Source organism: Peromyscus leucopus, chromosome 1 (assembly GCF_004664715.2).
Source record: "Peromyscus leucopus breed LL Stock chromosome 1, UCI_PerLeu_2.1, whole genome shotgun sequence".
In the NCBI taxonomy this organism is placed as follows: Eukaryota; Metazoa; Chordata; class Mammalia; order Rodentia; family Cricetidae; genus Peromyscus; species Peromyscus leucopus.
In genome coordinates, this window is record NC_051063.1 from 127,975,583 (window position 1) to 127,988,092 (window position 12,510).

The 12,510-nt window shown below is 43.3% G+C and overlaps 1 protein-coding gene across 1 annotated transcript in view; it reads left to right on the plus strand.

Annotated features, from left to right (window-relative positions):
- Herc2 (HECT and RLD domain containing E3 ubiquitin protein ligase 2) overlaps positions 1–12,510 on the plus strand; it is a 191,645-nt gene that overhangs the window by 157,087 nt on the left and 22,048 nt on the right. Inside the window, exons 70-78 of the mRNA XM_037198198.1 lie at positions 1,965–2,118; positions 6,645–6,752; positions 8,566–8,697; positions 9,215–9,373; positions 9,460–9,578; positions 10,126–10,251; positions 10,650–10,805; positions 11,346–11,461; positions 11,560–11,758. Coding sequence (XP_037054093.1) covers positions 1,965–2,118; positions 6,645–6,752; positions 8,566–8,697; positions 9,215–9,373; positions 9,460–9,578; positions 10,126–10,251; positions 10,650–10,805; positions 11,346–11,461; positions 11,560–11,758 — 1,269 coding nt within the window. The remainder of the gene's footprint in view (positions 1–1,964; positions 2,119–6,644; positions 6,753–8,565; positions 8,698–9,214; positions 9,374–9,459; positions 9,579–10,125; positions 10,252–10,649; positions 10,806–11,345; positions 11,462–11,559; positions 11,759–12,510) is intronic.

Here is a 12,510-nt window from a genome sequence, read left to right on the forward strand (position 1 = left end):
GAAATGCAGCCAATGTACCTCAAAAACTGAAGATATATTTTATTTAACTATGATTTACTTTAATTTGTGGGTCAGACATGGGGGAGCCTTCAGGTAATTCCAGCATTCAGGGGTCAGAAGCAAGAAGCTCTTCTAGCCCAAAGAAGTTGGCTGGCCTTTCCTTGATAGGGATGATGGTTGGCTTGGCAGAGGGAGGTCCTGAAATCCCAGGGTCACTTGTGGATTCTGTACATAGACAGTGGTTTGACATTTTTTGTGACTTAGTGAGGTTCCCGGAGAGACAGAAATAAGGACACAATCATCTTTATTGATTTGTTTGCTTTGTTTTTAAAGATAGGGTACCACAAAGCAGCCTTGGCTGGCCTGGAAATTGTTGTGTTGACAGTTTCCTCAAAGTCATAAAGATCTACTTGCCTCTGCCTCTGCCTCCCAAGTGCTGGAATTAAAGGCATGTGCAACCACACCTTAGAGATGAAATTATCTTTAAATTGTCCTTGCAGTGGTGAGATGGATACTCTATGTCTTTTCCTGATCTAATATTTGGGACTCTTAAATTAATGATGTCACTTGGCCATTAATGTAACTTTATTAAACTAAATTGTTATCTAAATATGAAGGAGATAGAGTAGAAGAATAATCCTGGAAATCATAGAGTGGGTTTTTTTTATGTTAAATTTGGGGACTGACAAGATTGCTCTTATTCATGTCTCCTTAATTTTTATTTGTTATTAGTGCGGGAAAGGTAGCATGCCATCTACATGTGTGGAGGTCAGAGAACAATTTGTGGAGTCCTTTCTTTTCTTCCACTTTGCATGGACTCTGGGATCAAACTCAGTTTGTCAGGCTTACATGGCAAGCACTTTCATAAACTGAGCCAGCTCTCTGGCCCAACCATGTTTGGGGCCCCTGTTGAGATACTCCATCTTGCCACAGTAGGGCCTGAGTGGTTTGGTTGTTCCTGGTTCCTGCCCCCTGGCCCAACTTGACTCTGAGTACCTTCTAGAATCTTGTCATTTTTATCAACTTTCTGCTCCTTTCCATGGTGTTTTTGTCCATAGGCAGACTCTTCTCTCCAGGAAGTAATCTTGGTGTAGAAGGGATGGTTGTCATGACTGGTGCTTCAGTGTATGTGTCAGCACACATTGAGTGTGTTTGTGTGAGGTGCCTTCCACCTGCTTTCATGTGGCTAGTCTTTAGTTCTCATAGTACCTTTACTGTGCCTTGATTGTATGGGAAGGGAAGCCAGGTCTAAATAAACCTTTGTTTCTTAACTCAGTTTTCTCCCCTCCTTCTGCACTTTCTTGTGTGCTTGCTTGTATCTTCCCTCCCTCCCTCCCTCCCTCCCTCCCTCCCTCCCTCCTCCCTCCCTCCCTCCCTCCCTCCCTCCCTCCCTTCTTTCTTTCTTTCTTTCTTTCTTTCTTTCTTTCTTTCTTTCTTTCTTTCTTTCTTTCTTTCTTTCTTTCTTTCTTTCTTTCTTTCTTTCTCTGATGTGTGTCTGGTGTGTGTGTGTGTGTGTGTGTGTGTGTGTGTGTGTGTGTGTGTGTGTGCATGTGTTGAAGCCAGAAGTCAATGTCAGGTGGCTTCCTCCATTACTCTTCCACTTTGTTTTTTTGAGATACAGGCTCTCATTGAGCCCAGAGCTCACTGATTGGCTAGAAAGACAGGACCCACCTCTCTTGGTTTCCTAGGCATGATGACTGCAGTTGTGCATTGACATACTTGGCTATTGACATGGATTCTAGGGATCTGGTCTCAGGTCTGCATGCTTGTACACCAATGAGCCATTTCCCCAGCCTTTTAACTTGTTTTTGTTTGTTTATTTGGTTGTTTGGTTGTTTTTTTTTAAACTCCAAGTCTTCCACTCTACCACCCTATCCCTATAGGAAAGCAGAGGGGAGGATGAGCATGGGTAGGGCCTGGATGACCCAGGGGTAGTGTCAGCTCATTTCTTGGTTCTTTCTTAGGTGGCAGACATGTTGTTGGAGCTCTGTGTCACTGAGTTAGAAGATGTGGCCACCGATTCCCAGAGTGGCCGTCTTTCCTCCCAGCCCGTGGTGGTAGAGAGCAGCCATCCCTACACAGACGACACTTCCACCAGCGGTACGGTGAAGATCCCAGGTATGTGGACTGTGCTGGGGAGGGCTGGGAGGCCCACTGTCTGTAGAGGGGCTGATACTACAGCTACTTCCAGAGGAGCAGCCATTTCCCTTTTGTGAAAAAGAAGTCATAAGATTATTTCAGATCTTTTTCCAAATTGCTGTCAAATAAAAGGTAACATGGAAACTACACTATATTAGTTTTCTTTCTGTTACTGTGATGAACACTGTTACCAAAAGCAGCTTGGAAGAAAAGAGTTTATTTGACGTATACCACCAGGTCACAGTCCATATTGAGGGAAGCTAGGGCAGAACCCTAGCCAGGAACTGAAGCAGAAACCACTGAGTGATGCTGCTCACTGTTGTGCTCACTAGCTCATACTCGGCCAGCTTTCTTAGACAGCCCAGACATGGCGGCTGTGCTGTCGTTGTTTCTAGGCATTTTCAGTGGACAGAGAGAAGCTGCATGGGTGGACGGACACAGTAGCTGACATTGTACAGTGTACATTGACACGTGACTACAGTGGTGAAGTGCAAGGCTTCCACCTTTATAACCGCATCATAGTGGTGCTGTGTACAGTGGGCTGGGCCTCACATCAGTCGTCAGCCAGGCCAGTTTGACCTGGCAGTTCCTCAGTTGAAGTACCCTCTGGTGATGCTAGGCTGTGCCAGGTTGATAGCTACAGCTAACTAGAACATACACCAAGTAAAATTTTAACTTGTCAGCTGTTAGGTGAATGCTCTTTCCCTAAGACTTAGGTCTAAAGTCTGCTGAGCAACTCTTTAGAGGCAACCCCCACATCTGTGAAATGAAGCCCCTCTGATGGCCAATTCTGACAGCCTCAGTAGTACAGTTTTAGTTTCTCTCTCCCCTCCCCCTTCATTCCTGCCTTTCACCTGTTACATGGCTTATCTGTTGGGGTGTCAGGTAGCTGAACTTACCCTCCTTGGACCACTCTGTCTTTGTACACTTCACAGTTCAGCATGTTCCTCGGCCAGGCCTTGTGATTCAGGGTGCCGTTGACTCATCCACTTGGCAAGCTTTTTCATTGGTTTCTCCCTGCCTCAGTGATGCACCTAGTGTCTGCACATCTTCAAGTGTCAGTTGCTATTGCTGCTCAGCACCAAGATTATTGATCCATTGGGGCTTGCAAAGTAGTGCTGTTCACTGAATAGTTTCCTCCTTATTTATCAGCTGGAATACTTTAGAAAGGTGTTTTCTCTCATCTTTTAGCTTGCTACCTAGGGATACTGTCCACACAAGAAAATCAGGGTACAGCCCCCCCCCCTTTACTGTGTTTTAGGAGAGCGAATCCTTTCCCTGTAATTTTTCCAAGTGCTCATGTAGGATTTGTGTGTTTATGTGATTAAGAACTCATCTCTAGACAGTGTCGTTCTGTTGCTAGCTCCCGTGTAGTCTGCAGTGGCAAATAATTCTAGGGTTGTCTTGTATGTCCTCCCTTCCACTTAGGATTGGCCGTGGTTTCAAGATTGCAGCTCGGTGCTGAGAGACTTACTGTTGCTGTGTTGTCACTGTTTGTAGACATTTTCAGTGACAGGAAGGAGCAGGGTGGGTAGATGGACACAATGGCTGACTTTCATGTGGACCGCAGTTGTAAAATGCAGTTGAATAATGCAGTTGTAAAATTCTGCTAACCTTGTTCCATCACATCTGCATCTCTTTTTTCCATGTCAGATCCTGACCAGAACAGACTTGGGATATTAATTCTGTTACTAGCAAAATCAATCACTAGAAACAGAATTTGACACGATTCCTTCCTTCTTCAGATCTTGCCAGCCTGGGTCTGAACTCTTATCTGCTGCAGGAGCTCTTAGATATAGTGCCTTGCCTGTTTCTGTTGTTCTGTAGCCTCAGTGTTACTGCACCAAGTGTCCCTCCCTCAGCCTTTTGTCCGGACTGCAGTAAGTTCCTCTGGAGCTCCCCGGGCAGGCTGCTCTATTCTTGGTTGTACCACTTGAACTTGAAAGGTTGCTTTTCTGGTGTTCAGTTCTTGGATCACTTACTCATCTGTGTAAGTGTGAGCATGCTGTTTCCTCTTTTAAATCATTGTGCTTTCTGCAGTAAGAACTGTGTTAGAGTATATGTTCACCTTAGTCATTCTGGGCAGTATTCTCAGCTAATAAAGGGTATGGCTTTAGTTCCTAACGTCTTTCCCGAACATTTTCTGGAACCAGTCTGTGAGGCTGTGTCACTGACTTAGCTCTCTTTTCAGGGCCTTGTGTTATCTGTACATTGGGTGTCTTGGGTTTAATGCTGGTTATTTCTGTCCTTGACTGTTTTTACCTCTGACCCCTTCTGTCTGTCTTAGTGACTCCATGTTGTGCTGAGTCTTCTTTTTCTAGTGTAGGTCTTCATTTTGGAAAAAAAAAATTATTGTAAGTTATTTGTGAATGTTACCACTTACATTTTTTGGTTTTCCTGATTTTTATCTGTTGCTCCTTGCTGTCTTGTGTCTTTCTGTCTGTTGTTTTGAGATGATGGTGGCAGTTCTTGGTGGTATGTGGAACCTTTCTGGCCTGCATTCATTATCTGTTTGGATGTGACTCCAAACTTGTTTTTTATAACAATAAGTTTTAGCACCTTTATTTTGTTCATTTTTTTATGTGTAGTTCATTGTCTTAAACTTTCAGAATAGGTAGAGTTTAGGAAAGTATATTTTTTTGTCTAGTTTTATTTTAATTTTAATCTGTTACACTTTCATGACAAGTTTTAAAATCAGGGCTGTTCATAGTAGCACAAGCTTTTAATGCCAGCACTTAGGACATCTAGAGCTACATAGTGAGACCCTGTCTCAAACAAAAACAAAACAAAAAACCCAGAACAAATAAACAAAACATACAAACAGAAAATTTAAAAACGGAAACAGCAGTAAACTGCTTGCTGGGTCATCATGAGAACCTCCGTTCAGTCCCCAACCCAGCGGAGACGGGCAGATGCATCTCTGGGACTCAGTGGTAACCAGCCTAGCCAAGTTGATGGGCTCCAGGCCGGGGACAGACTCCATCAAAAGACAAGGTCGATGGTGCCTGAAGAGCAGCACTGACTTGTCCTTAGTCCTCCGCTCCTGTCTTCACAGACCTGTACACACGCTGCTCGCATACATGCAATACAAATTCAACAAGAAATACTTTTATCTAGCAGTATCTTAAGATAGAAATCATATAATTATCTTCCTCATTTTTGTTTCTCATTTCATATCCATCCACCAACCAAAAATATCTTCCAAATTCGATAATTTCTTAGTAACTCCATGCTGCCTGAGCCATTCCAATATAATGTTTTCCTTCCATTCCCTACTTGTTTTATTCTGTGTTTTGAGACAGGGCTTCTCTGTGTAGCTTTGGAGCCTATCCTGGAACTCACTCTGTAGCCCAGGCTGGCCTCGAACTCACAGAGATCCATCTGTCTCTGCCTCCCGAGTGCTGGGATTAAAGGCATGCTCCACCACCACCCGGCTCACTCCCTACTTCTTATGTCCCCTCACACAGCATTCAAATTCGGTCTCTTAAAACTAGTCTGAGCTGTCAGTCACCCATGAAGAACTGCACAGTTATCTCTGTGACTGTAATGTGATCTAAAGTCCTGCACAAGGCCAGTGCTTTCTCTCCTCAGCTCCCATGCCTTTTACAGAATCTCCCCTAATTGTTCTCATAAGACTCTGGATACCAAATATGTGAGATACACACTAAGTAATTTTCAGTGAACACCCAACTGGTTGTCTCACAATTCAGCTCAAATCTGCCACTACTAGAACACCTAGAGGTTAATGGTGCAGTCCCACAAGTCTGTTCCTATTTCAGATGTCAACCCACAACTTACATCAGATTGGCCTATAAGTCAGAAGTTCCCACAACCTGATATTGTTAGTCACATTTTCTTGTAACTATTGTAACAAAATACTTGAGACTATCAACTTATAAAAAGTAAGGGTTTGTTCTGCCTTGCAGTTATGGAGGTTGCACCCCATAGTCAGTTAGCACAAGGCAGCATGTCACAGCAGTATGTGCAGGGGGTGGAACACAAATCACTCACCTCATAGCCATGAAGCAAAGAGACGGAGTCCCATAATCCTTTTCATGAGCACACCCCTGATGACTTAAGGGCCTCCCACAAGGCTCCTCCCACCTCTCAAAGATTGCTTTACCTCTCATAGTGCCAAATGGGGACCCAGTCTGTAACTCACAGACATAGGGGGGCATTCAGGGTCTCCCTTAGCACCTTCTTCAAAGCTTCATAATATGATATAAGCTTGGTCAGGTGATAGAATTGCAACATGGAAGTTTGCCTGGAGGTGAATGAACAGAACAGTTTGGCCAAGTGGGTGGTTTTCTGACCCTTTAGTCCATGGGTAGAACCTTTGTCGGGACAAATGATGAGGAAGGTGACCAGGCTTAGGCTGTGATTTTGGTGTTGGTTCTTTGCCAGCTCCTAACTATGGTTTTGGTCTCATGCTCCCTGCTTGCTGAACTGTGACTTTTACTTGTTGTCTGGAATTTCCACTGTATTTCTGCTTGCTTATACTCCAGGTGCAGAAGGACTCAGAGTGGAGTTTGACCGGCAGTGCTCCACAGAGAGGCGCCACGATCCTCTCACTGTCATGGATGGTGTCAACAGGATTGTGTCCGTGCGGTCAGGTGAAAAAGGGAGGGCAAGTAGGGACAGCACTCCTCACTTGTGCTCCATAAATGGAGTTGTTAGCCTAAGGCAGGACACTGATGCTTCATTCCATGGGAACTTTAAGGAAGGTACCATAAGGTAATGAGTTGTGAAACAGTAGGTTTTGTCTTCTTCTCTTCAAGTACTTTGAAATAAGATACGATCTGTGTAATGTGTGCTTCATACCACTGTCAGAGGGGTTATTGAGTGTCTGGTGAGAGAGCTGTCCAGCAGTTGAAAACCATAGATGTGTTCGAGTACTGAGGCCTGTGTAGCATCGTTGCCATAATACAGAGCTTCTTAAAGGAATTCTGCTCCGACTGATGGCAGTGGGGGTATGGCTCATGGAGTGCTGTGTCTGGATGATGAGCAGAGTGTGCAGTGGATGGGAGGTGTGCTGCATGGTCTTGTCTGCTCTGCTGAGTTTCATGAGGTCAGGAAGAGGGGTCTAATAAACTCACTGGTCTAAAAGAGCATTTTAGAATTGTTAATGCAAGGATATGCATCTTGGGCTGGAGAGATGGCTCAGCAGTTAAGAGCACTGGCTGCTCTTACAGAGGTCCTGAGTTCAATTCCCAGCAACCACATGGTGGCTTACAATCATCTGTAATGAGATCTGGTGTCCTCTTCTGGCCTGCAGACATAAATGCAGACAGAATACTGCATATATAATAAATTTTTAAAAAAAGGATATGCATCTCTTTTTAGGCCTTTTTAATGGTGGTGGTGGTGGTAGTGTTTGTGTGATTCACATACACACACACACCTCCTTGTGCTGAGTATTGAACACAGGATCTTGTGCATGCTAGCAAGCACTCTGACACTAAGCTACATCCTCTTTTATTTTATTTTGTTTTTCGAACAGGGTTTCTCTGTGTAGCTTTGTGTCTTTCCTGGAACTCGCTTTGGAGACCAGGCTGGCCTCGAACTCACAGAGATCCACCTGGCTCTTCTTCCCGAGTGCTGGGATTAAAGGCGTGCGCCACCACTGCCTGGCCCTACATTTTCTTTTATAAAGGGTGAGAAATTTTCCCAGTGGAAGGCTAGGTGTGTAAATGTTTGAAATTTTATGGGCTGCATGTGGCCTGTCCCTTACCACTCAGTGTATGTTGTAAGCAGAATGACGGTGTCACAGAAGTCCTTGGGCTAATATACAGTGATGATGGACATAGTTTTTCTGGCATTTTGGTAAATGTCTGTCAAAATAGTTCTCAGTAGTAGTAGTAGTTGTGCTAGGTCTCTCTGCTTTGAGAAGGAAGTCCAGCAGGCTGTGTCCACGCAGTTGCCTCATGCTCCAACAGTCTCGTCTGCTTTTTAAAGAGGCCATCACATAGCTCCATAGACTTTTGGATCTACCCAGGTTGCTCCACCCATTTCTTGAGTACTGCCTGTCTTGGCCATGCTGAATTATTTACAAATGCCTTTTGTGGGAATTTGAGCTCTTTCTGCCATTACCTAACTACCTGCCACACTCAGAAGTATCCCTAGAACCTACCCTGGTGTGGGCTTGCTCTCCCTGGATCCTATTTGTATGCATCTTCATTTCCCCATTTGGTGGTAGCTTCCTTGGGGGCAGTGCATTTATATGTGCCTTCAGGTTCTTCAGTACTTAGATCAGAGGCTGAATAGAAATCTGTGGGAAGGTAGAATATCCTCAACCCACCATGAATATATAAGCTCGAGAGGTCTTAGACTTTCCGACTAGTGTGAACAACTTTGCTCTGCTCTAAGGAGTTCTCTTGGTTAGATGATGGCATAATCCTAAACCCAGGCTGTACTTTACTCTGCTAGGTCGAGAATGGTCTGACTGGTCCAGTGAGCTGCGCATCCCTGGTGATGAGCTGAAGTGGAAGTTCATCAGTGATGGGTCTGTGAATGGATGGGGCTGGCGCTTCACAGTTTATCCCATCATGCCAGCCGCAGGTAAGAGGGACTGTGATTATTAACCTCTTACTGTGATTATTACCCAAGCAAGTGGAACTATGCACACTTCATTCTATGACTTAGGACTGTCTTCTGCTGCCCGGGAGAAAACAGTGTCTGAGTCTCTACCTGGGAAGGATCAGACAAAGAGCCATCTAAGCCATCCAGTTGTCAGGGTGCTTAGCCCCATCCTCACCTCTCGTAGAAAGAAGTTGGTGCTGGTTGTAGCTCCTAATGCTTTTGGTTCACAGTTAAATGTCAGTTTGAAGAGCATGGCTCAGGGTTAGAGGTGGCTACTCAGTGGTAGAATGTTTGTAGAGCATGCACAGTCCCTAGGTTCAATCCCCAATACAGGGGGAAAAAACAAGCAACAAATGGACAAAAAGGTTGTCTTACGTGACTTAGTGCTGTGGGCTTGTCTTCCACTATGTTCCAGTTGGGAGTTGAGTTTGTGAGTTTATCCATAGGAGGTGGTCCCATGATGTCACATAGGGACATTTACAGGATTTCTTCACAGGCCCTAAGGACCTCCTCTCCGATCGCTGTGTCCTCTCCTGTCCATCCATGGACCTAGTGACCTGTCTCTTGGACTTCCGACTCAATCTCACCTCCAACAGAAGCATCGTCCCTCGCCTTGCTGCCTCTCTGGCTGCGTGTGCTCAGCTGAGTGCCCTAGGTGAGTGGTACCTCCGTGGTCATACCTGTTCACCTGGGTAGAAGAAAGTAGTCCAGCTTCTAACCTTTCCCTGTATGTTGTTTCAGCTGCCAGCCATAGGATGTGGGCTCTTCAGAGACTGAGGAGACTGCTCACCACAGAATTTGGGCAGTCAATTAACATAAACAGGCTGCTGGGAGAAAATGATGGGGAAACCAGAGCTTTGGTATGAAGCATTATGGTTTCTAGACCTTTAACCCTTGAGGGAATAAATGTGCTTCTTTAATCATCAAAACCCCTAAACCAGCAAGGAGAATTGGGAATTCTGTCCAAGTATCAGACGACTTTTGGTACATCCAGGCTTCTTCTCATGCTAAGTTTAAGCTGGGCTAATTTTTGTTTTAAAGCCTGTGTGTATTGACCCCTGTGAACATAGGTCCATGTTAGACTTTACAAGCTTGACTGCCCACATCCCTTTTATTGTACGATATGAGGTGGTTCCGTTCTGGTTGTTTCTAACCATAGGAGAAGATGGGCAGGATTTGTATGCCAGAGAGGGTAAGTTCCCTGAGAGTGGCTTTCTAAACCAATACTAAACATTCTGAATGTTGACACTTCTTTTTCATTTTAGACATACACTTTTATCTGATTGAGAATTTAAATACTCATTTTTTTAGGGGATGTAAAACCCTTTACTTACAGGAACTAAACAAACCTGGATCTCCACTGCATTCTGGATTTCTATAATAGAATATTGTTTTGTTGCTTTTAAGAGCTTTACAGGCAGTGCTCTTGCTGCTTTGGTGAAAGGCCTTCCAGAAGCTTTGCAAAGGCAGTTTGAATATGAAGATCCTATTGTGAGAGGTGGCAAGCAGCTGCTCCACAGCCCGTTCTTTAAGGTAATGTTTGACTTATTTGTAAAGCAGTAGTCTGTAGCTCTTTGGGAGAGCTACTGGGAGCTGTTATGGTAGTATGGCTCTTTGGGAGCAGTCCTTACTATTCCCGAAGGGTTATATGAAATACATCCCAAGAAGTGGTTATGTGATCAAAGCCTTTATCTCATAAGCTGTTTTCTCATATTAGCATGTTTTGAGACATAGATGCTGATAGTTTTTTTATTCTGTGAATGTTGTAGCAGTTGTTGGTCTGGGGCCCTGTGTCTCCAGAAGCTGTTGTGTTCCTAGAAACTCACTTGAGGAATTGTCCTCAAGTCTTGGAATGGCAGCCAGTGGCCTTTGCTCAAACATTAGCTGTGTTTCTGAGTATCCCTCTGTTTGCAAATTTTTGTTGACTGCAGGTGCTAGTAGCTCTTGCCTGTGACCTGGAATTAGACACACTCCCTTGCTGTGCTGAGACCCATAAGTGGGCTTGGTTCCGAAGATACTGTATGGCCTCCCGTGTTGCTGTGGCCCTGGACAAACGAACCCCATTGCCTCGTCTGTTTCTTGATGAGGTAAAAAAAAAAACAAAAACAAAAACATTTATTTTATTTTTTGAATTGCTTTTGAGATGTGAATATAATGAAAATGATGCCAATATAATAAGACACAGTTTGTTTTACTAAGAAATATCATAAAGAAACTCATAGATAAAAATGAGTACTATAACACATGAATTTCAATTAACATTAATTTTAGCAAAGTAACTAAGATATAATGATATGGTATGGACGTTTTTACCATCTCACAGTTGATGTGAAAATACTGATTTTTCATACTAAATATAAAATCATCATGCTGATGTTGGTATATTGTCATACTCCCATTTAAAGATTCCACTTGTTTTCTTACCTTAATTATTTTTTACTCTTTTTCAAGGAAGAAAGGTTAAGTCAAGGTCTCACACTATATCCTAGACTGGACTAGAGCTCACTCAATAGCCCAGGATGTCCTTAAACTCCTGCCTCTGCCTCACAAGTTCTGGGGTTGCAAGTGTGAATCACCACACCCAACTTAATTTGTTTGATTTATAATCCCATTATAATGTTTTGTAGGTTGCTAAGAAAATTCGTGAGTTAATGGCAGATAGTGAAAATATGGATGTTCTCCATGAAAGCCACAGCATCTTTAAAAGAGAACAGGATGAACAGCTTGTGCAGTGGATGAACAGGTATTACTTCAGAACCAAGAGACAATGTTGTGTGTAAGTGTTTATACAAACTCTTACACAAATGTTTACATCAAATGTTCTTTTGATGTTTCTTGTAGGCGGCCAGATGATTGGACTCTCTCTGCTGGTGGTAGTGGAACCATTTATGGGTGGGGACATAATCATAGGGGGCAGCTTGGAGGAATTGAAGGTGCAAAAGTGAAAGTCCCCACTCCATGTGAAGCACTTGCAACTCTCAGACCAGTGCAGTTAATTGGAGGAGAGCAGACACTTTTTGCTGTGACAGCCGATGGGAAGGTAAGGGTACAATTTTTTTTTTTTTTTTTTTTTTTTTTTTTTTTCAGAGCTGAGGACCAAACCCAGGGCCTTACGCTTGCTAGGCAAGGGCTCTACCACTGAGCTAAATCCCCAACCCTGCATTTTTTTTTTTTTCTTGTCGTTAACATTTGAGAAAATTATGAGTAGATATTTTGTTTGGTTCTTGTATATATAAGGACTTGTATTTAAAAACTTTCTGAAGAATGTTTATGATATCACCAAAAGCAGGGAGCATTCTTACATATTTCTGTATAATCTTTACATATACCTTAACTACTTTATACATATTTTTATTTTGAAGTGCACTACATCTGTTAGCTGTATTTCTTCTAAAAATCGTCAGTACTTGATTCTGTCAGTTGTCTCTTCTCTCTGTAGTGCAGCTCATGAGTCTGTAGATAGCTATGATCTGTAAGTGAATCTTTGTTACTTTTCGGTTTGCCTGCTTACAGTTTATCTTTCGAATGAGAGGAAGGGGGCTCTATGCTTACAGTTGGAAACTGGGGTACAACATTGGATGCGGGGAGAGGGCGGTCCTGCAGTTGCACCTTGTGGACATCCACCATTAACCTATAGGATTTTCTTCTAAGAGGTCTCATCTCAAAATCCCCAATATCTCTTATTAGTACTACCCTAGAGACCAAGGCTTTTACACACAGACATTTAGAGAATATTTCTCGAAGCCATAGCAATATATAAAATCTTAAAATTTCCTATGATTTTTAACCTTA